A 21,400-nucleotide genomic window follows, 5' to 3' on the forward strand; every position below is an offset into this window, starting at 1 on the left:
AGGTTCTAAGGGAGAAGAAGAGCCCAGAAGTTGTTGACAGTGATTTGGCCTGACATGGTGGTGCCTGTAATCCTAGCACCAGAAGGCAGGTGTGCCCCTCCAGCTCTGTGTGGCACAGCATTCCCTGTCCCTTGCCAGCAGTGGAGTTATTAAAAACAAAGCAAGCAGGCATGGGAGTGCTCACCTGGAACCTTAGCACTTTGGAGGCTGTGGATTTGAGTGCATTTGAGCCTGCCCGAGCTACCTAGTGGGTTTGAGGCAGGTCTGGGCAGCTGTCTCAAATACAAAACAAAACAGAAAAGCCAAGCGTTTCCCTGTCTGGGGGTGAAAATCCTAATTGTTTCCCTTTTATTGCTGAGGTTGAACAGTTCCACTTCATGGACCAATTTCATTTTTGGCATGTTTGTGCCTTTTGTGATACTCTTATATTCTGGGTTATTAGGGATCCACATTGCTACCTGTGCTCTTGGCCACTGAGTTGTGGTACCCATGTTCTCTCTGTGGTAGCCTGTCTTGAGTTGGCTGTGGGCACAGGCTGGCTGCTTGGGGATCCTGTGCTGTGACTTAGCCCTGGGAGGGGGTGGACACAGGCTGTGGCTGAGCAGGACGGCCCGTTAGGAAATGAATAGTCTGCTATGGGTAAGAGAATTGTCATCAGGCTCCTGCCCCCGGGTAGTCTATCCGTAGAGCCTGCAGATTCAGGAGCCCCACACTGAGGGATGAGTCACAGACATGGAGTGTGTCCTGTAACCCGTTTGGCTCTGTAATTAGAACTGAAATGAATTCAGGGGCTAGTTGATAAGTAGCTTTTTTCTGAATATGTAGTTTTGCTGGTGTAAAAATAACAGAGAGCTGGTATTATAGCCCAGGAGTAGAACACTTCATCTCCATATGTGACGGAGGACCTGGGTTTACCTGCAGCACCAAAAATAGGAAAATGGAAACAAACTCAACTACAGCCCCTGCAACAACACAGAATGATGAGCTGCATATGACTTAAGAAGATCCCTTCCCCCACACAGTCACTACCAGCTGCTGTAACAGCAGAGTTACAGTCCTTGCTTCTTGCTGAGTTCTGGGCAGGAATAACTGCCAGCCACATTTTGTTTTCAAGGTGTAATTATAATTTACCTTTTCGGATATTTTCTTTTTTGGGTTTTTTTTTTTGTTGTTGTTGTCGTCCCCCCCACCCTCCCCAAGAGCTGAGGACTGAACCCAGGGCCTTGCACTTGCTAGGCAAGCGCTCTACCACTGAACTAAATCTCCAACCCCTCAGATATTTTCTTCTTGTATCTTGTTTGAAGTAACACCAGACTGTTTCTTTGTCTTGGTTTGGTTTTTGATAGGTCCTTCAGTGGGCAAGAGGCCACATCAAGTATGGAGTTCTTCATATTCATGGCTTGTACACAGACCCCTGTGGGATGGTACTGGACCCATCGGGCTATAAAGATGTCACTCAAGATCCAGAAGTAATGGTATGCCTGTTTTCACTAAGCCTTGGGTGCCTGTCCTGGGGAATTGACGGTGGCAAGCAGCCACCTGGCTGTAGTCTGAGTGTTTCCCAGGCATTCTGGCCGTCTGTTGACCCTCCACACGGCTGCTGGGGTAGGACCATGTCTTCCTGCTCTTAGCTATGTCTCTGTGCTCTGGTACGGTGCCTGCATTTTGAGTAGATGCTCAGGGCACACTTTCTGGAGGAGGAAGTATGTGCTTCCTTAGAAAGTACAAACCTCTCTCTTGGGGCCAGCACTAGCTCAATGATTTCCTTGGCAGGGACTTGGCAGGAGTCTTGCATGATGCTGGCAGCCTGTGGTCTTCCTCTGTTTTTCCCTATTCCTCAGTTCTCTGTGTTTGCTCAGGTGTCTTATGTCTGCAGTCCTCACCATCCTTACATAGCAATCTCTTGAGCTTTCCAAACATAGTTTTAGAATCCAGGCTAAGAATGGAGCTCTGGCTGAGCTCTTGCCCAGCACATGCCCTCGCTTCTATGCCAGCACGCATGGCAGACAGAACCAGTTAACACCTCATTTTCTGACTCTTTGTTCACTTTTTTTTTATATTACTTTATTCTTTTTTTTTTATATATATTTTTTATTTTACAATACCATTCAGTTCTACATATCAGCCATGGGTTCCCCTATTCTCCCCCCTCCCACCCTCTCCCCTTACCCCCAGCCCACCCTCCATTCCCACCTCCCCCGAGGACTGTGATCAACTTGGTAGACTCAGTCCAGGGAGGTCCAGTCCCTTCCTCCCAGACTGAGCCAAGTGTCCCTGCATAAGTTCCAGGTTTCAAACAGCCAACTCATGCAATGAGCACAGGACTTGGTCCCACTGCCTAGTTGCCTCCCAAACTGATCAAGCCAATCAACTGTCACACCTATTCAGAGGGCCTGATCCAGCTGGGGGCCCCTCAGCCTTTGGTTCATAGTTCATGTGTTTCCATTCATTTGGCTATTTTTTTTTTAAATAATTGAGTAAAACTGAAATTTATTATATGCCACAGTCGTCCTAGGGACCTCCATGCTATATATATAGCCTCTATGGTTCTATGGGTTGTGGTCTGATTGTTCTTTATTTTATATCTAGAATCCACCAATGAGTGAGTACATACCATAACTGTCTTTCTGGGTTTGGGTTACCTCACTCAGGATGATTTTTTTCTAGTTCCACCCATTTGCCTGCAAATTTCATGCTTTCATTGTTTTTCTCTGCTGAGTAGTACTCCATTGTGTATATGTACCACATTTTTTTCATCCATTCTTCCGTTGATGGGCATGTAGGTTTTTTCCAGGTTCTGGCTATTACAAATAGTGCTGCTATGAACATAGCTGAGCATGTATCTTTATGGTATGAATCAGCATTCCTTGGGTATATGCCCAAGAGTGGGATGGCTGGGTCTTGAGGTAGTTCGATTCCTAATTTTCTGAGAAACCGCCATACTGATTTCCACAGTGGTTGTACAAGTTTACATTCCCACCAACAGTGGAGGAGTGTTCCCTTTGCTCCACATCCTCTCCAACATTGGTTGTCATTGGTGTTTTTGATCGTAGCCATTCTAACAGGTGTAAGGTGGTATCTCAGAGTCGTTTTGATTTGCATTTCTCTGATGATTAAGGATGTTGAGCATTTCTTTAAATGTCTTTCAGCCATTTGTAGTTCTTGTTTTGTGAATTCTCTGTTTAGCTCTTTAGCCCATTTTTTAATTGGACTGTTCAGTACTTTGATGTCTAGTTTCTTGAGTTCTTTATATATTGTAGAGATCAATCCTCTGTCAGATGTGGGGTTGGTGAAGATCTTTTCCCAATCTGTTGGCTGTCTTTTTGTCTTATTGACTGTGTCTTTTGCCCTGCAAAAGCTTCTCAGTTTCAAGAGGTCCCATTTATTAATTGTTGTGCTCAGGGTCTGTGCTGTTGGTGTCTTATTTAGGAAATGGTCTCCAGTGCCAATGCGTTCAAGAGTGCTTCCCCTTTTCTATTAAGTTTAGTGTAACTGGATTTATGTTTAGGTCTTTGATCCACTTGGACTTGAGTTTTGTGCATGGTGACAGATATGGATCTATTTGTAATCTTTTACATATTGACATCCAGTTATGCCAGCACCATTTGTTGAAGATACTTTCTTTGTTCCATTGTATAGTTTTGGCTCCTTTGTCAAAAACCAGGTGTTCATATGTGCATGGATTAATGTCAGGGTCTTCAATTTGTTTGTTCACTTTTTAAGGGTCTCTCTACAGAGCCTTAGCTGTCCTGGAACTCACTCTGTAGACCAGCTGGCCTTGAACTCACAGAGATCTGCCGCCTCTGCCTCCTGAGTGCTGGGACTAAACATGCTACCATGCCCAGCCTTCTTAATTTTTTAAACAAAGATTTGTGTGTGTGTGTACACACAGTGAGTGCAGGTGCCCGTAGAAGCAGAGGCATTGGGTCTCTTGGAGCTGGAGTTAGAGGTGGTTGAGCCACCTGATGTGAGTGCTAGGAACTGAACGGCGCCCTCCAGAAGAGCTCCCAGTGCTCCTTTTTAACCATGGAGCATCCCCCCCGCTACCCCTGCACCCCCAAGCCCGTCTTGATGTCCTCAGCAGATGTCCAGGTGAAGTGTGTCATATGAAAAGCCCTATCCTGACAATATGTTGCCAAGCTCCTCTGTCCTGGCCACCACCCTTCCTCCCCCATTTCTGAGATGGGGTCTCATGTTGTCTGTCTGGCTTCAAACTTGCTAAGTGTCTTTGAACTCTTGGTCTGCCTGCTTCTGCCTCCCAAGTGCTGGAATTCCAGGCATGTGCCACCGTAGCAGGCTGTCTAGAACTCTGACTGAGTCTGTGTGCTCACTCCTAGGATCAGGTACATGGTCCCCAGAGCTCTTCTCTGGACTCAACTCTGGACTCAGAGTTGATGCTGCTGAGCCCCTCATCATGAGAAAGTGCTGTCCTGGTGTTAGGCCTTGCTGAGAGGGCTTCGTGTTTGAATCAGTGACTGCTGTTCCTCTGAGTGACCCTCAGAATCTGTGCTTGGCTTACTGCCTGTTCCCTTCACAGCTCTCTTGCCTTCACTCACCGAAATTCATCTACCCTTGTCCTACTGTGGGATCCAGTTCATCTAGGCACTCATTAGTCCCAGGGTGTTGTATGTATACAGTTTTGAACCAAGAAAAAATTTTTGATTCAGGGTCTTTTTTACTATATAACCCCAGCTGGCCTGGTACTTGCTGTGTAGATCAGTCTGGCCTGGAACTCTCACATTGAGATCCATCTGCCTCTGCCCCGCAGTGCTAGGATTAAAGGTGTGAGCTACCACATCCAGCAGAACTGGAAACATTTTAATGTTCTTGTTTCATGTTTTAGTAATTGAAGATTATACGTAAGTCTAGGAGTTGACTTGGGTGAGTTGATTTGGCAAGCCATAAGTGTCCCGTAGCCTGTCCTCATTGTGAGGTGCGTTCGTGCTGGGCAGGTTGGCCAGCACCCCGGCTCTGCTGGTTCTCCTCCTGGTCCTAGCTGAGAGGTGGATCTGAGCCTAGCTGAACTCTAGTGTTACAGACCACTGCATGGGGTTGACCTGAGTATGTCAAGAGCTCATAGCCTTTCAGAGCTCCTCAGGGTGGCTCTTGGGAAGCCTGGTGGGTGCAGGATAGGATGTAAATGAACATAGAGGTGACTTTGTGTTAACTGTGAGCTCCTGCTGTCCTCACAGAGATGTCTCCCTTGTTTTTGGCTTTCCCCAGGAAGTCCTGCAAAACTTGTACCGAACCAAGTCCTTCCTCTTTGTGGGCTGTGGAGAGACCCTGCGTGACCAGATATTCCAAGCCCTCTTCTTGTACTCGGTGCCAAACAAGGTGGACTTAGAGCACTACATGGTAGTGCTCAAGGAGAACGAAGACCACTTCTTTAAGCATCAAGCAGACATGCTTCTGCATGGAATTAAAGTGGTGTCCTATGGGGACTGTTTTGACCTTTTCCCAGGCTACGTGCAAGACCTAGCCACTCAGATCTGCAAACAGCGAAGTCCAGGTATGGAGTTCTGTCATTACTTCCTGACATGATTCGTGGCTTCTTCCTTCAGCTGTTTCTCCTCTCAGCCGATAAGACTTACCAATTACCAATAATTAGTTAGTTTTAATGCCTCTAAACTTCAAAGTAGAAAATGGGGTGACTGTATAATAGTGACAATCTGTAAGTAGAACTTGAGACTTCTGCCCACAAATGTGGGACACACTGATTCATATTTCAGGCCAGTTCTGTTGGTTGTAATACTTAAACCTTAATCATGTGAATATCATATACATACCTTCATCCTTCACTACACTGGAAAAGCTAAACCTTGAAAAGCACAGAAAACACAAAGCTTCAGGTAGCTTTGACCCCGCCCCCCCCCCCCAGCACATCTCTGCTGTGTGAGGCACAGCATCTCATTGGTGCTTTGGCCTTTCTAGGGAGTCACAAGAGTGCCAGTTTAAACCTCGACCATGGGAAATACTGAGTCACTTTTACACCAGGGAATTAAGGGCTTTGAGTTCAATGTTATAAAACATGGATGATGGCAAGCATGGAAAGTTCTGTATTGCCTGACCTTTCATGGTAACAGGAAACCCAGAGGCTCACCACGTGGTGGAATGAGGCTAGCAGAGACCAGCAAGGGACAGCTGCACATAGTACAGCCACCATGAGTCTCTGCCACTGGCGTTCTAGTTGCTAAATTAGGAGGAGGTGTACAATTAGGGTTGTTGTCAGTTCTTACTGGGAGTGGGAACAGAGAATTCATGTTGTAGAGCAGGGTCCTGCACAATTACAAATTTTACATTTTTGCCATTATTATTTTGTTTATTTTGAGACAGGGTCTCACTATTTTCCTCTGGCTGTCCTGGAACTCACTATGTAGATTAGGCTGTCCAGAACTCATAGAGATCCGCCTGCCTCTGCCTCCCATATGCTGGGATTAAAGGCGTGCGCCATCATGCCCAGCTGCCCTTATTTTTTCGTATCAGTACCTTTTGCTGCTTAGATGTTCAGAGTTGAACATCTGGGTGTTCAGAGCAGCTGGGTGAGTTGAGTTTTGCCCAGTGTGTGCCAGAACTTTGGAGCTGGGATTTGATCCTGCACCAACAGAGACAAAAATGTCTTGGTACCCATTGTGTGCATGGATCTTCAGAGACCTCCCTCATCCTGCCCATCATCTCTGTCCTGCCCACCAACTCTTGAGACTCCCCAGCCCTGACTCCCTAGGAGGCAGCACCCACCCATTGAGCATGGTGTCTAGGGTAAGCAGCTGAATTGCTTCCCACCCCCATTGAAGCTCCTTTTCCAGGACCTGGCAGCTGAACAGACTCAGTGAGCTGCTAGAGGAGTAAAAGGTCACTGAGGTTTTCATCTGTGCCACCTGTCACGAAGGACATTTGTATTTGTGTTCTCTCCTGATGGATGTGGATGCCTACCGACAGGGAAAGTGGCATTAGCTGTTTGGGTACTGTGTCTCACTCCATGCGCCTGCCTGCCAGCTCCAATAGCGTCCCATGGCCATGCAGTGAGTTCTTGCAGCCGTCCTGCCAGGTGAAGAAGGGGGTGACACATGCAGGGCTCCATGGTTGGCATGCGACGCAGTTGGCACAGAAGCCTGTCCCAAGCAGTGGACGACCTTGGGGTAGCTTTTGCCTGATGAAGAGTACTCCATGTCTTGGCTTTGCTGACTGTTTCCTCTCTTCCCAGATGCTGAGCGAGTGGACAGCACCACCTTACTGGGTAAAGCAGATCTTTACTTTTGCTCCCGACTTTCGCTTCCATATTCTACTACTCATCACCATTGGTGACGTCATGAAAGTGCCCCTTCCATTCGATAAGTTCTTACCAAGTAGCATAGAAAGGATAGATGGCAGTGCCTTCAGATGGTCCCTGCCACTGTAAAGGCACAGAAGTCCATCCTCTTGTAGCAAAGCTGACATTGTAGCTTTACCCCCTTGAGCCTGTGATTGATAGCCCCAGCTGATTTCTGAGAGACCTCAAGGCATCTTTCTTGTTGTCTTGGTACAAAAGCATGGGGCTTGCTTTTTGGTGCTAATCTTAATTGGCAGCCACACCTTCCTTAATCCTAACTTCGAATGTGCTACTTTTCTGGCTGAACTCTAAGGTTTTCCAATTCTTCTCTTCTTTTTGCTTTTAACTCTCACTGTGAAGCTGGCTAAAAAGCAGCTAGTAATACCCATGCCACAGCCTGAATACTATGCAGCCTTGCAGTTTCCTTCACCAGATTATTTAGTGTATCATTTTTAAATTCAACCTCCCACAAAGTCTCAGGGCGTGGACAAAATGTAGACTTTTAATTAACTAATTGACTAATTAATAATGTTTTCTAGAATGTGAAATGAATGGCCTCTAGTCCAAACCCCTGGAGTCCTCATTTTCCCCTGAGCCTATGAACAGTCCTTACTGTTTGTGCTCACATGAGCATCCTGGGCCTCTGAACACTGAGCATTTATTTCTAAGCTTTTCCTAACATGTTTCTCTAAACTTGTAAGTCACTCCTGCATATTGGTTTAAAGGCTTCTGGTGCACATGCTCAGATAGAGCCATACCCTCATCTGTTAGCACCAGTTCCCTAATGGGCTTTCTGTGACAAAATTCTGGAGAAAAGCAACTTAAAATATACTTGGCTCTCAGGCTTGAGTCCTTGGTCACCTGGCTCCATTGTTTCTGGACCTGTGACTAGAGAGAGATGTGGCAGACAAAAGCTGCTTACCTCAGGGTAACAGGAGAGGGAAGCAGAGTGAGTGCAAGAGACAAGGTCATGCCCCAGTGACTGAACTTCCAGCCAGGCTTCTACCTCCGTGCAATGTTGTTGATTGGGTCAGAGACCTCGGGATCTAGTCACTACCCCAACAGCCTCACTTGGGGGTTCTATGTTGGGGACCAAGCCTAAACCATGGGGTTTGAGGGATACTTCCTATCTACACCATAAAAAGTAGGCAAACTGTATTTCCACTTATGGGCAATTTCAAGGCTATGCAAGGAAGACAAGTGAATTTTCAGAGCACCCCAACTGTTAACCTCATGCTGCCCTTCTTCCTCCTGGACTATTTAATGTAAATTTTTTAAAATTTATTTTTATAAATTTCTTAATTTTTTTAATACAATTTTTTTTTAAAGGTAATGCATGTCAGGATTGTGCGAAGAGGAAGTTGGAAGAAAATGGAATTGAAATTACAAAAAAAGTCCGACGGTCAGACACTGGTAGGTATTATTGTTTTGTGGGACCCATCTTAGAGCCGTAGTTTCTGTAGTTAGTGCTTTGTTAACACTCCTGGTTTGTAGGGAGGAGTAGCACACACCATGTCAGAGTCACACAGACCTTTCACACTACTCATCAGAGGCACTATTGTTTTCCCAAAATTTCTATTGAAGTAATGTAATTGAAGGAAAACAGGCAAGCAATGGAGCATCGGCTCAGTTGAGCATTCATGAGGTAAAGACACCGTTTTCATACCAAGTCAGCAGACAGAACATTTTGGGAGTATTCCCCCACCCGCCAGAGTGTCCACATCTCTAAAGAAACCACTTCAGACTCTTGCTTTTTGTTATCTCTACCACAGAGGTGCTTGTAAACTGTCAACTGCTCATCTCAGTAGACTCCATTGATAGAAGCAAGGTGACCTGGCTGACTGCTCATGTCCCATGGCCTCCTTTCTTTACTTCCCTTCTCCAGGTGTTTCTAGTTACTCTGGTTACTAGTACGGGGTTTGAGTTGGGGTTGAGTCTGATTGGGTTCTGAAGGGTTCTCCCTCCTTATCTCCCTTCTCCATCTCACACCCCCAGCTCCAGCTCTTAATATTGCCAATGTCAAGCATCTAGACACAGGATAAAAAGGAAGCGAAGCCTCTACTCTGGATTCTAAAAGGTGTAAAAATAAAAGCACTTCCTTTATTAAAGACATCTGTAGTCTTTCCTTTCGACTTGTTTACAGTGTTAGTGGGCCGAGGCTCTGACTTTAGTTGTAGGATGTGTGCTCACTATCAGTTACATGTTTATTTTCTGAGCATTCCTTTCTTCCACTTTGGATTGTCTCACATTGGCAATTATTTCTTCTTTGCTCTTCTCTTTTCCTCTCATGTTGGGAATCATGCTACTTAGAGTCTCTTGGATTGGTTCCACTGTCTTTTATGTTTTCTTTAATGCTTCTTTTGTATTTGTTTTTTGAGGCAGGGTTTCTCTGTGTAGCCTCTGTAGACCAGGCTGGCCTTGAACTCACAGAGATCTGCCTGCCTCTGCCTCCCGAGTGCTGGGATTAAAGGTATGTGCCATCACTGTCTGGCCCTTTAGTGCGTCTTAATTTTCATTTTCAATTTCTATTAAAACACTTTGAGGAATTCTCAAAATTATATTTCAGTCCTTAGGTTAAAATGTTACTGTTATTTTTGAGTGCCTGGAGCTGGGGATATAAAGCAGGGGCTTGTGCATGCCAGGCACAGTGAGCCACGTCTCCAGCATCTAAATTTTTGTTTGTTTTGAGATGGAGTTCTCACTGTGTATCCATGGCTGGCCTGGAACTCACCATGTATAAATCAGGCTGACCTCAAACTTAAAATGCCCAACTTAAAATTCTTACTTTAATAGTGTGACATTAGGTTTCTGAGATTGTCCTCTTATTTAACCTTGCTCCTATCATCTGTTGTATAATGCTGTGATAAGTCTTTTCAAATCTTTGGAGACCAGAGTCTGCTCTGATTATCTGTTACCACCTCAATCCTGAAGCTTTTTTGGATAGATTTATGATTATAGGCATTTTCCTACTAGAAGAAAAATCTCAGGCTTTACCATCACGGAATACATCTCTAATCACTTGTAGCACATATGAAGTTGAGGCAGGAGTATCATGAGATTGAGGTTGGTTTGGACCATATAAGAGCCCTTGTCTCCAGAACAACAGAGAGGAGAGGCAAGAAGAAAAGGGAGGGCAGGAGGGAGAGAGAGAGAACAAGTATATACACCTGAACACTACTCTTAAATACTTATGTAACTCTTCTCTAATAATTTCCCAGAGCTTTGGAACATTTAGCATACTGATGATCTACAAATATTTAAAGTTAACTCCTTAGTGGGTGTCTAATCAATACTATGACAGAGCTTGAGCATTCCTAATGTGAACTCCTCCCAAATTGAAACTTTTTGGTTCTTAAACATTTTAGATTTGAGAGAGAGATGGCTTAGTAGTTAAGAGTGTTTGCTATTCTTGCAGAGGACCCTGAGTTTAATTCCCAGTATCCATGTGGCTCACAACCACCTGTAACTCTAGCTCCAAGGGATTTGACACCTTCTTTTGACTTCTGCAGGCATATTCATTCATTCTCTCTCTCTCTCTCTCTCTCTCTCTCTCTCTCTCTCTCTCTCTCTCTCTCTCTCTCTCTCTCTCTTTTTGATACGGGGGGTTTTTCTGTGTAACAACCCTGGCTGTCCAGGAATTTGCTTTGTAGACCAGGCTGGCCTTGAACTTAGAGATCTGCTAATTCTGCCTCCTAAGTGCTGGGATTAAAGGCGTGTGCCACTACTGGCACTACTACTACCACCACCAGAGCCTTCATTCTTATCCATACTTAAAACAGGCTTTTACTACATGTGTGCTGAAAATTGCTGTCTTGATTCTATGAGAAAACCGCACTGAAGTGCATGGGGAGAGATTTTCCATAGGTCTTTACATGCCTACATTGTACCTGGTCCTTGGTAGTATATAGCTCTGAAAGGCCATTTCTAGACAGTGGTTAGTTACTGTTCCCGATGGAAGGTTTTTAAAATTTTCAGCATGTGAGGTAGTTGGTGAAACAGAAATCCTAATAGAATTTTTAGTGAACTGAAACACTTTGGTATTTCTTTTGCTTAAACAGATGATGCTGGAGGGTCTTGAAGATTTTAAAACTTGAACCTTGAAAACCAGCCTTCTGTAACCACAGTGCCATGCCCAAGTGATGAGGAATGTACAGAGGACTCCATATGGATCTCAGTAGAGAACTGTTACACACCCCAGAAGAGCCATGTGGGTGTGTGGCCTTCGTGGTTGAATGACAGAGCTCCACTATGTGCTTAGCTGCTCAGGAGGTGACATGGACACACTTCAGGTATACTCTGTAAGGATTAATGGACAGCTACCTCAGGGACCAAATTGGGAGGTGGGAGGTAGAATGTACCTGGCATTGTTCCCTTTTCCCATTTGACATGTTTTCTTATGTCAGGGTGTTATTTTTCCTGATACATGGAGGAGAGTGAAGACTGTCCAAGCAACAGTAGTTGCCAAAGAGAAAATAAGACATAAACATTTATATTTTATACCTTTATGTAGAAACATCTTTTACAGTAGAAAGTTTTTTAAAGATGTGTTGGTTTCATTGTTAAATAGTAAAGAATGAGTGGATAGTAGAGGCGTTGAACCCACTAGTGAAAATGGTTGTTTTTAAAGGGATAACTAGATCAGTTGGGTTTCTTTGGAATTGTGACATTTCAGTAATTTCTGTTCCAAAGAAATGGTAGACTGCCTGGTAGGAAGTATTAAGTCCAGAGTCCGAAGACCTCTTTCAAAGTCTTTAGTGCTGTCTAGATCCACTTTGTGACTTAGAAGTTCGAAAGTCAAAGGAAAGCACAAGACCAAGCTTTACACTTTCAGATCTTAAGTTCTAAGCTTTCCAAGTCTTATTTCTCTAGGATAAGGCCCATCTTTTCTGTTCTCCTCTCTTCCCATGGTTCATATTAAGATTTATTTACATTGAGTGGGGTAGGCAATTCTTTGAAAGGGCTTGCCACATTTGAACTACTTTCAAGGTTTACTTCTGGGAAACACCCATGCTCAGAGCACTGCACATGCCAAGTTCCTCTGAGAGGGACTATGGCAAAGGCTCACGTTATACAGAGTGGTCCTGAAAGGAAGACTTCTTAGAAACAGGTCCTGCATGGCTCATTTGAGGCTACTGATCTTTGATATGTCAAGCTCTTTAATATCTTGCCGAGCCCTGCCTATGACATTGCATGGATGGCACTGTAGCTCCCAAGGGAACAGGGATAATTAAGAACAGGAAACATTGGTTGAGACAGGAATGAGGGAGAAGCCAGAAAAGGCTAAAGACCTACCCCTCCATTTTTAAGTGTGGAAAATAAATCTTTTATGTCACTGGTTATAAATAAAATTTTAAAGTCAACCCTGTGTGCTCAATTTTTCTTTAATTATGATAAGAGGTAATATACAATGAGAATGTTTAGCCACTGAACTGTGAAATCAAGCAAATGATTACTTTTGAATATGTCTAATTAAAAAAAAACATGGATTTTTGAAAATTGGTTTTGGGGGCTAGAGAAATGGCTTAGCAGTTAAGAGCACATACTGCTCTTGTAGAGGACCAAGTTTGGTTTCCAGCATCCACATCAGGTGGCCCCCAACCACCCAGGGAATCTAATGTCTTCTTGTGGACTCTGTGGGCACCTGCACTCATATATGTATAGACCCTCAACAGAAAGATGATGATGATTATATTGAGATAGGATCTTACCTTTTAGGCCAGACTGGCTTCCAACTCATGGCAGTCCTGCTCAGCCTGTTAAATGTGATTACAGGTTCAGCAGTGAGTCTTTTTCTTTTTTAAACACATTTTCAAAGTCCAAGTGCTATCAGGGATAGATAGGTTAAATATTAAAGTTGATCCAACACATTGTTTATATTTATATATTATTGTATACAAATTACATATAATTATATATAAAATTATTTTCTGCTGGCTATAAAAGCAGAATACAAATTGCAAACCAAATTAGAGCCCATCAGAGGCTTTAGTGTCAGACCTTTGAAGGATCTGAGTTTTCTTGCTATAACGAACTAATATAGTTACATTCAGTCTTTTTGTTATGGTATGTTTTGAATGTTCTTTTATTCCAATGATTCATGTATTAGAAGGAAACAGTCTAGGCACAGGGTGTTTGCTTCTCACTTTATTAGTGAGAAACACAAAGTTAGCTGACAAACTCTGGCCCTCTCTGGTAGTTACTTCCCAGAGCTTAAGAGTCAAGTATTCCATATGAACCACCTGAGAACCTTGTTAGAGCCTCACTAAAGCTGGAAGCTGGATCTTCGAGAAGTCTGCTGATCCTGTCCTAACTGGGTACTGCACATCACATCCTTGGAGCTGAGAGAATACCCTGAGATCTTCACTCTGGAGCTCCCTAAAGCTAAGAAGCTTTTTACCTCCATGTACACCATGAGCCTCCTTCCACAGTAGACTGAGCTTTATACAGCCCTCTTCATACCCACTTTCCCCATAAGTTAATATCAGGGCTATTTCAGGGCAAATTGACTATTAATTGTAGCATTTATGTATTTCATAACTATATAGAAAAGCTATCTTTGCTTTTCTGGGGGGTGTATAGTTCAATGACCTTACTACATTTTATTTTTTGTGTATTTGTATCTGTGTGTATATACTGTGGTGGAACTAAATCTTGTGACTCAGTCCACTAAGTAGGCACAGAGCATGTTCTGTGTACAAGAAACAAGTTCTATTCAGAAGTGACCATGGCTTCATGAGGCAGCTCCTGGGTCAGCAATTGGACCAAATTAGACTTCCATGAAGCTCTGCAGAGTCCTCCTGTTCTCTTTGAAACTGGAACAAACACTGCTGAAAACTGTCCACATTCCTTTTTCCATGCAGTAGCATTTACGTTAAGTCACTGTTACTAGGCAACACCTTATAGTTCTGTACATCCTTAAGATAAACTAGATTTAGAAAAATTAGGATTGTACTAAAGCAGATGACTCATTTTCACCCTCAGAAGTTTTCTGCTTTTAAAACTTGTGAGATTACTTTACCTGTTCTCAGTACTGACACACACTCCCTCTGAAATAATTTCCCATATATCAAGGCTGGGGAGGTACTCAGTGGTAGAACACTTATACAAGGGTCTGAGTTCCATCTCCAGGACCACAAAAATAAAAACCTCAAACCAGCTGTTTCCCTTAAAGATAAATGCAAGGCAAGACCAGAGTAAAGATGCTGCAGAATTCAAAATTTTATAACCAATTTATTTCAAAACAGAAGTTCTTAAAAAACAAACAAACAATAGAAAAGCACACACTTCATTCATTGCTGCCATAGGAAACCTCCATTGGAATGGGGCTGAGCACCCCTTAACTGGAGTGGGCTATAACTGTATTATTAAAACTGTAGCAATTTTTTCCATGACACATGGGACTAAACAGAGACTGACCTAACCTCCACAGGGTCAGGGTACAGGCATTCTCATTTCTAGCGAGACTGTGGGGACTGGGGGGACTGTGGGGACTGGGATGCTCGTGATGCTCTGGGCTTCCGGTGTCTCCTGCTGCCTTCTTGGTCTTCAGTGTCTGGATACTTGGAGAGGTCCAGAGTCAACACATGGCTGAACATGCATTCATCGTGCTGAAATGGAGGGAGGCCAGTTTTAGCTCTCCAGTTTACAGGAGAGCTATTTTTCAAAGTGAGGTAGGTCACTAGTTAATCTTGATTTGCATTTAAAAGGGATTAGTTATCCTGTTTTTTTTTGTTTGTTTGTTTGTTTGTTTTTGAGACAGGGTTTCTTATGTATCCCTGACTGTCCTGAAACTCACTACATAGACCAAGCTGTCCTGAAATTTAAAGAAATCTGCCTGCTTCTGGCTCATAGGTGCTGGGTTTGGTAAATTAATTTTTATCTTAACTTAAAGGGGAATTGCCTAAAAACTGAAGGTCTTGAATTGTTCCTCTACTCCCTTGGCTCAGGTCTTTAATTATTTAAAGATTTTATTTTGTGTATGTGTGTGTGCCTGCAGGGTACAGGTGAGGAGGTTAAAGGACAACTTTCAGGGCTCAGTTCTCTCCTGAGTCTGGGGGATGGAGCTTATGTTGTCAAGCTTGGCAGCTGGTGCCTTTACCAGCTGAGCCATCTCAATGGCCTTAGCTCAGTTTTTGACCTAAGTATTTGTTTGAATGGCTTTAAGACAGGTGTTTTTGAAATTGTAAAAGTTCCTGTACCCCTTGGAGTGCTGAGTGTTTTTGGATATAGTACATGTTTGCATAAAATATTCACAAGTTAGAAAGGAAAAGCACAGTATTAACAGTCTGTTCTATGTTACTATGTACTACTGTTTTGCAAAACACAACTATCTTTAAACTACCCTGCTGTTTAAAGATATATATATATATATATATATATATATATTTTAACTGCACATACTTACTCTTATGTGTGTGGAAGGGATGAGTTGGTTTTCTCCCTCTATAACATGGGGCTGGAGGATCAAACTCAGGTCAACAGGCTTGGTAGCAAGTGCGAACCTGCTGAGCCATCTGCTGGGCCATGAACTACAGTTTTAATTTTCTTCGTTCTCTTAAAATGTCTTAAATCTCTCTGTGTCAGGTAAAGTTTAAACCTTACTCTTTAAAAATTATTTGGTGGGCTGGAGAGATGGCTCTGAGGTTAAGAGCACTGCCTGCTTTTCCAGAGGTCCTGAGTTCAATTCCCAGCAGCTACATGGTGGCTCAAAACCATCTGTAATGAGATCTGGTGCCCTCTTCTGGCATGCAGGTGTACATGCAAGCAGAACACTATACAATAAATAAATATTTAAAAAAACATCATGCCAGGCAGCGGTGGTGCACACCTTTAATCCCAGCACTCGGGAGGCAGAGACAGGTGGATCTCTGTGAGTTCGAGGCCAGCCTGGTCTACAAATCGAGTTCTAGGACAGGCTCCAAAATACACAGAGAAACCATGTCTCAAAAAACCAAAAATAAAATAATTTGTTTTATAATGACCCACTGTAGAAAGCCAATAGCATCTGGACTATATGGATGTGGAAGGGAATCCCAAGGCTGGCAGGGTCGAAGGAGTTTATGGGGCCTATCCTTGCCCCGTGTCTCTTACCTCTGGGTAGATGCCTATCAGTGCATCAGCTCTGGAGTAGAACTCCTCTTTCAGGGAAATGATTATCATCTGAAACTGTTCTTGACTCTGCTCTTTGATGTAACTTGAAACCTGGGAGGAAATAAAAAGCACACATTTCACCAGCAAGGCAAGGCCTCCTTTGGGCTCTGGAAATAATGATCCTCCCTCCACCCCCACCCCCCGAGACAAGGTTTCTCTGTGTAGCTTTGCAGCCTTTCCTGGAACTCCCTCTGTAGTCCAGGTTGGCCTTGAACTCACAAAGATCCGCCTGCCTCTGCCTCCCGAGTGCTGGGATTAAAGGCATGCGCCACCATCACCCGGCTCTTTTTAGTTTTTAAAATTTTGAGTTGATAACTCAAAGCTTAAAGATTGGCCTTTAATCCCAGCACTTGGGAGGCAGAGGCAGGCGGATCTCTGCGAGTTCAAGGCCAGCCTGGGCTACAGAGTGAGCTCCAGGAAAGGCGCAAAGCTACACAGAGAAACCCTGTCTCGAAAAACCAAAAAACAGATTGGGAAAATGTGGAAAGTGTAGTATATGATTTCATAATCAAGTCTTAGTTAAAGATGAATTCTAGCTCCTTCGGGAAGCTCAATTCCAAAAAAATAAGTAAAATAACTGGGGTGTGGTGGTACACACCTATAATTCCAGAGAAGCGAAGTGTCTGAGGGAGGTCCTAGAATCCTCAAGGGCATGCCTCAAATCACCTAACATCCTTCCACTAAGGCCCTGCCCTCTTAAGAGCTTCCTTTATTAAGCTCAATTGAAGAAAATCCCTTCCCAGTGCCATAACCTTTATGTGGGGGCATTTTATATACAGACCATCACATCACATCTCTAGTCCAAGACTTCCATTCCTGCATCATGGTTACTGCCATGGCCTCTAAAACCAGAGTCCCTTCTGTGAATGTGGTTTTTTTTATTTTTAGCCTATCTCATTAATTCACTGTAGATAGTACTTCAGAAGCATAGTTATTCTGAATTCAGAGCATTTAGGACCAGTGTACTCTGACCCAGACCAATCTTAGGGACTTGGCAAGTTTTGAACTTTTGAATGTTGAGTGGTATGTTGTGGTGATATTTTATCTGTGTACCCCAATAAAGCTTATCTGAGGATCAGAGGAAAAAGCCAGCCACTATATTTAAGTCAGGCAATGGTAGCACATGCCTTTAATTCTAGCATTTGGGAGGCAGAGATCCATCCAGATCTCTGAGAGTTCAAGGCCACGCTGGGAACAGAGCCAGGCATGGTGGCACATGCCTTTAATCCCAGCACTAACCATGAAGGTCTGGAGGTCTGTACAGACAGACAGGAAGTGATAGAGCTGAGCAGAAAGAGGAAGTGATAGAGCTGGGTGGAGAGAGGAAGTAAGAGGGCAGGGACAGAGAGGCATATAGGCGTGGATATACAAGAAGTTGTCTCTTTGGAGGCTGAGGAGTCAGTAAGGTCAGGTTGGCTGTGGCTTGTCCTATTCTTCAGATTTCTCAGTTTTCATCCCAGTATCTGGCTCTGGGTTTTTTCTTTTTTCTTTTTTTTTCAGAGCTGAGGACCAAACCCAGGGCCTTGTGCTGTGGGTTTTTTATTAATAAGACTGTTTAGCAATTTGTCTTATAGTATGTTTATTTTGTCATTTTATTTTGTTTGGCAAGCAAACCATCAAATGGCCTAGTCTTCCTCCATGGTTTCTTCAAGCTTATGCTTGAGTGTTTGTCCTAATTTCCTCAATGATGGACTGTGACCTCAAGTATAATCCAAATAAGTCCTTTCTCCACTAAGTTGTTCTTGGCCATGGTTTTGTCACAGCAACAGAATAAAACTAGAACAAAAATGTTCTATTAGAAATTGAAAGCAGGCTGGAGAGTGGTGGTGCATACCTTTAATCCAAGCACTTGGGAGGCAGAGGCATAAGCAGGTGGATCTCTGTGACTTCAAGGACAGCCTGGTCTACAAAGCAAGTTCCAGGACAGCAAGGACCATTACACAGAGAAACCCTGTCTCAAAAAAATAGGGGGGGAAAAAAAAAGGAAATTGAAAGCAGAAGCCCAAGGTGGATATGGGGGGTGGTGCACACCTTTAATCCCAGCACTCTAGGAGGCAGAGGCAGGAGGATCTCTGAGCTGGAGGCCAGCCTGGTCTTCAGAGCAAGTCCCAGGACAGCCAAGGCTATATACAGAGAAACACTATCTTAAAAAACCAAAGGGGGTGGGGAATTGAAAGCAGAAAAAAACTTACTTTGCCAATGTTAGTATTGTCCAGGGCTGCATCTACTTCATCTAATACAAAGAATGGAGCAGGCCGAAAACTAGAAAAAAATTACATGTACATGAGTCACAACTTATTTGTTTTATGAAGACTCAGAGGCAAGGAGTAATAGTACTTAGGGTATACAAAACCTTTTAGAAATTCTGGTGCCACCATACCCAGCTCCCACACATTTCAGTGACAGCTCTGAGCTCTCTTCTCACATATCTGCATACTGGATTCCATATGTGTATTCAGCCATCATCTCCCCTCCCCTCTACCTGTTCTCTCCTGTGGGCAGTTAGTGGCAGCAATTATTATAGTTACTTAGGCCAAACCCATGGAGTCATGACTGACCCCTTCACATTCCATGCCTGTCTGTTAGCACCCTCTATCTCTCATACTATCCTAAGCCACCACTACCTTTTACCTTGCTTGTTACAACAGCATCCTAACCCTGTGCCTATCACTGCCACATAAAGTATCCTCTATACATGCTAAGCCTACTTTGGACTTAGGGTCTTTGCATCTGCTATTCTTTATTATATCTAGAACATTTTTGCCTTAGGTATCCATACAATTTGTTTCCTTAATTCTTATCCAGTCTAATCTAATCTAATCTTATTGTTGTAAAGTGCTTCTGGGCCACCCATATCTCAATTCCTTTATTTTTTTCTTCATGGGATTTGTAATTTTCAAATATTCTCTACATTAGGGAAATAGTTTACAAATATACTTCACTATCTCCTCCTGAAAACAATTTTTTTTTTTTTTTACAACAAATGTGTTTTGTAACACCCCACAATGGTTTTGTACAAGAGCTTAAGATCTCATACATGGGAGGCATGTACTTTATTGCTGAGCTATAGCTCCAGCAAAAAATGAAGTTATTTGTTTTGTTTTTTTTCTCTCTTAACCCTGGCTGTCCTGGAACTCGCTTTGTAGACCATGCTGGCCCCAAACTCAGAGATCTACCTGCTCCTTCCTCCTGAGTGCTGGGATTAAAGGCATGTGCCACCACTGCTGGGCAAAATGAAGTATTTTTAAGGAAGACACTTTGTTTTGTTCACAGGAATCTCCACAGAGCCTGCAACAGTACCTGAAAGTGTGAATATTTAGTAGAGTGAAGGGAGAATCACTACCCAGTGAGAATCTCACTCTGCTGTGATCCTGCGTCTGGAGTCCCTCCCCAGCCGACCAGGGTTTGTCTCTGTACCTCTCCTGTGGGGGCCTGTCCAATTCCTTTCTTGACACCAGAAGTCAGATTCCTGTGATCTTTCTTAGTGATGGGAAGAGGCAGCACTCACACTGTTGCTACCTGCTGTGAAGGCTGAAGGCTGTTGTTGGTCTCAATTTACCCAACTTTTGTTTCTTGATTTGTATTTCAAGAGAAATGGTACAACCATCAGTGGAAATGAGGATATTAAACCCCCACTCCCTTTTTTAAAGGAACAAATATTTGCTTTCATTACACAGCAGAGCTCTGATATGGCCTAGGAAAATAGTATGTAAATTAGGTCACTGCTTAATGTTCATTTTTGGCAATCTTGATATCCTATGTGGATTATCCAAATACTTTCCTTTTAAAAATAAAGCCAGTACTAGCTATTGACAACATTTGCCAAAGACTGTACTTGTAGATTCTCTAACTTGATATAGACCTAAAACAAACTTCAATTTATGACTGAAAAAATAGCTTTGCTAAATATTATTAAAGAAAATAATGATAGATTTTTCTGTAGAAAGATGCACTTGGTAACTTGATGTAGCATTACCTGTGTACAGCAAACAGAAGAGCCAAAGCAGCCACACACTTTTCTCCCCCTGACAAATTGTCCATAGGCATGAATCGTTTGCCTGGAGCCACACAGTTATAGCTAATTCCATCTAAATAAGGTTCTTCAGGGTTCTCTGGGCTAAGAAATGCCTGAAATACATTTATTTAGCCATATTAGAAAAGTAATCAATATATTTCAAGTTGAGTGGCAACATATTTAAATGAAAAAATTCTTTCTCTTGGTTAGGTTTTCCTCAATTTTGATGTAAATGCCTGTAAATACATTTAATTCTAGATTTAACCACAGACATCAGAGTTATCTGGGGTGAGGGAAAGAGAATGTTCAGGTATCCAAGGCCCAGGTCTTTCCATCATAATTCCAGTCAAACCTGAGCAACAGATGCTATAAGACTTACAAAAACAGTCTCCATCAACTTATTTGTTGGTCCATCTACTTGGCATTTACTATGGGCCACATACTGTAGGTATATGTATGAATCCTGTTTTCAATGAATTAATATGCTTATTTTTACTAAATAAGTTATGTTTTGTTGAAATCCTAAAATTCAGAATTAGGATCATCTCAGTCATAACATGAGCTCAAGCAGAGCTGGTACATAAATCCTGACCTACATCTTTTTCCACATTTAATTCTACAAGTATTTGCTGTGGCTATTGATAATACAACTGGAGTGGATAATACAATGGGCCAAGAGATTCATTCAAATGGATATTATCTGGATTTGATCCCATCTTTAGTCTTCCACTCACTTTTGATATGCTGATCAATACAACTATTTCTTCTACCCTGAACCCACTATTACCACAGAGACCAGTAGTTCCATAAAGTCAATTTAGTAGCAGACAATAGAATTTCAGCATTTAAAAAAAACTTAGAAAACAAATGATCCAATCCCACTCATGTTTCAGGTAAAAAAATAGGCCCAAAGTGGCTCTGACTAGTCT

General features: G+C 43.0%; 2 protein-coding genes across 15 annotated transcripts in view; one reads left to right on the forward strand and one right to left on the reverse strand.

The window, feature by feature from the left end:
- Window positions 1-12,666, forward strand: part of Fam118a (family with sequence similarity 118 member A) — a 30,390-nt gene extending 17,724 nt beyond the window's left edge. For 6 of the 14 annotated variants that reach the window (XM_076556497.1, XM_006980274.3, XM_076556496.1 and 3 more), the window contains 5 exons: window positions 1,347-1,475; window positions 5,224-5,509; window positions 7,202-7,234; window positions 8,636-8,719; window positions 11,365-12,666. In XM_076556497.1, the coding sequence (XP_076412612.1) occupies window positions 1,347-1,475; window positions 5,224-5,509; window positions 7,202-7,234; window positions 8,636-8,719; window positions 11,365-11,384 (552 nt within the window). In that variant the 3' untranslated portion in view covers window positions 11,385-12,666. The other 8 variants (XM_076556498.1, XM_076556491.1, XM_076556487.1 and 5 more) reach the window with 3 other exon arrangements.
- A 1,850-nt stretch (window positions 12,667-14,516) lies between these two features.
- Smc1b (structural maintenance of chromosomes 1B) overlaps window positions 14,517-21,400 on the reverse strand; it is a 78,899-nt gene continuing 72,015 nt past the window's right edge. The window contains exons 22-25 of the mRNA XM_006980295.4: window positions 20,433-20,584; window positions 18,649-18,718; window positions 16,397-16,507; window positions 14,517-14,913 (exon numbers count right to left, since the gene is read on the reverse strand). Coding sequence (XP_006980357.1) covers window positions 14,761-14,913; window positions 16,397-16,507; window positions 18,649-18,718; window positions 20,433-20,584 — 486 coding nt within the window. The 3' untranslated portion in view covers window positions 14,517-14,760. The remainder of the gene's footprint in view (window positions 14,914-16,396; window positions 16,508-18,648; window positions 18,719-20,432; window positions 20,585-21,400) is intronic.

This window comes from Peromyscus maniculatus, chromosome 20 (assembly GCF_049852395.1).
Source record: "Peromyscus maniculatus bairdii isolate BWxNUB_F1_BW_parent chromosome 20, HU_Pman_BW_mat_3.1, whole genome shotgun sequence".
Classification (NCBI taxonomy): Eukaryota; Metazoa; Chordata; class Mammalia; order Rodentia; family Cricetidae; genus Peromyscus; species Peromyscus maniculatus.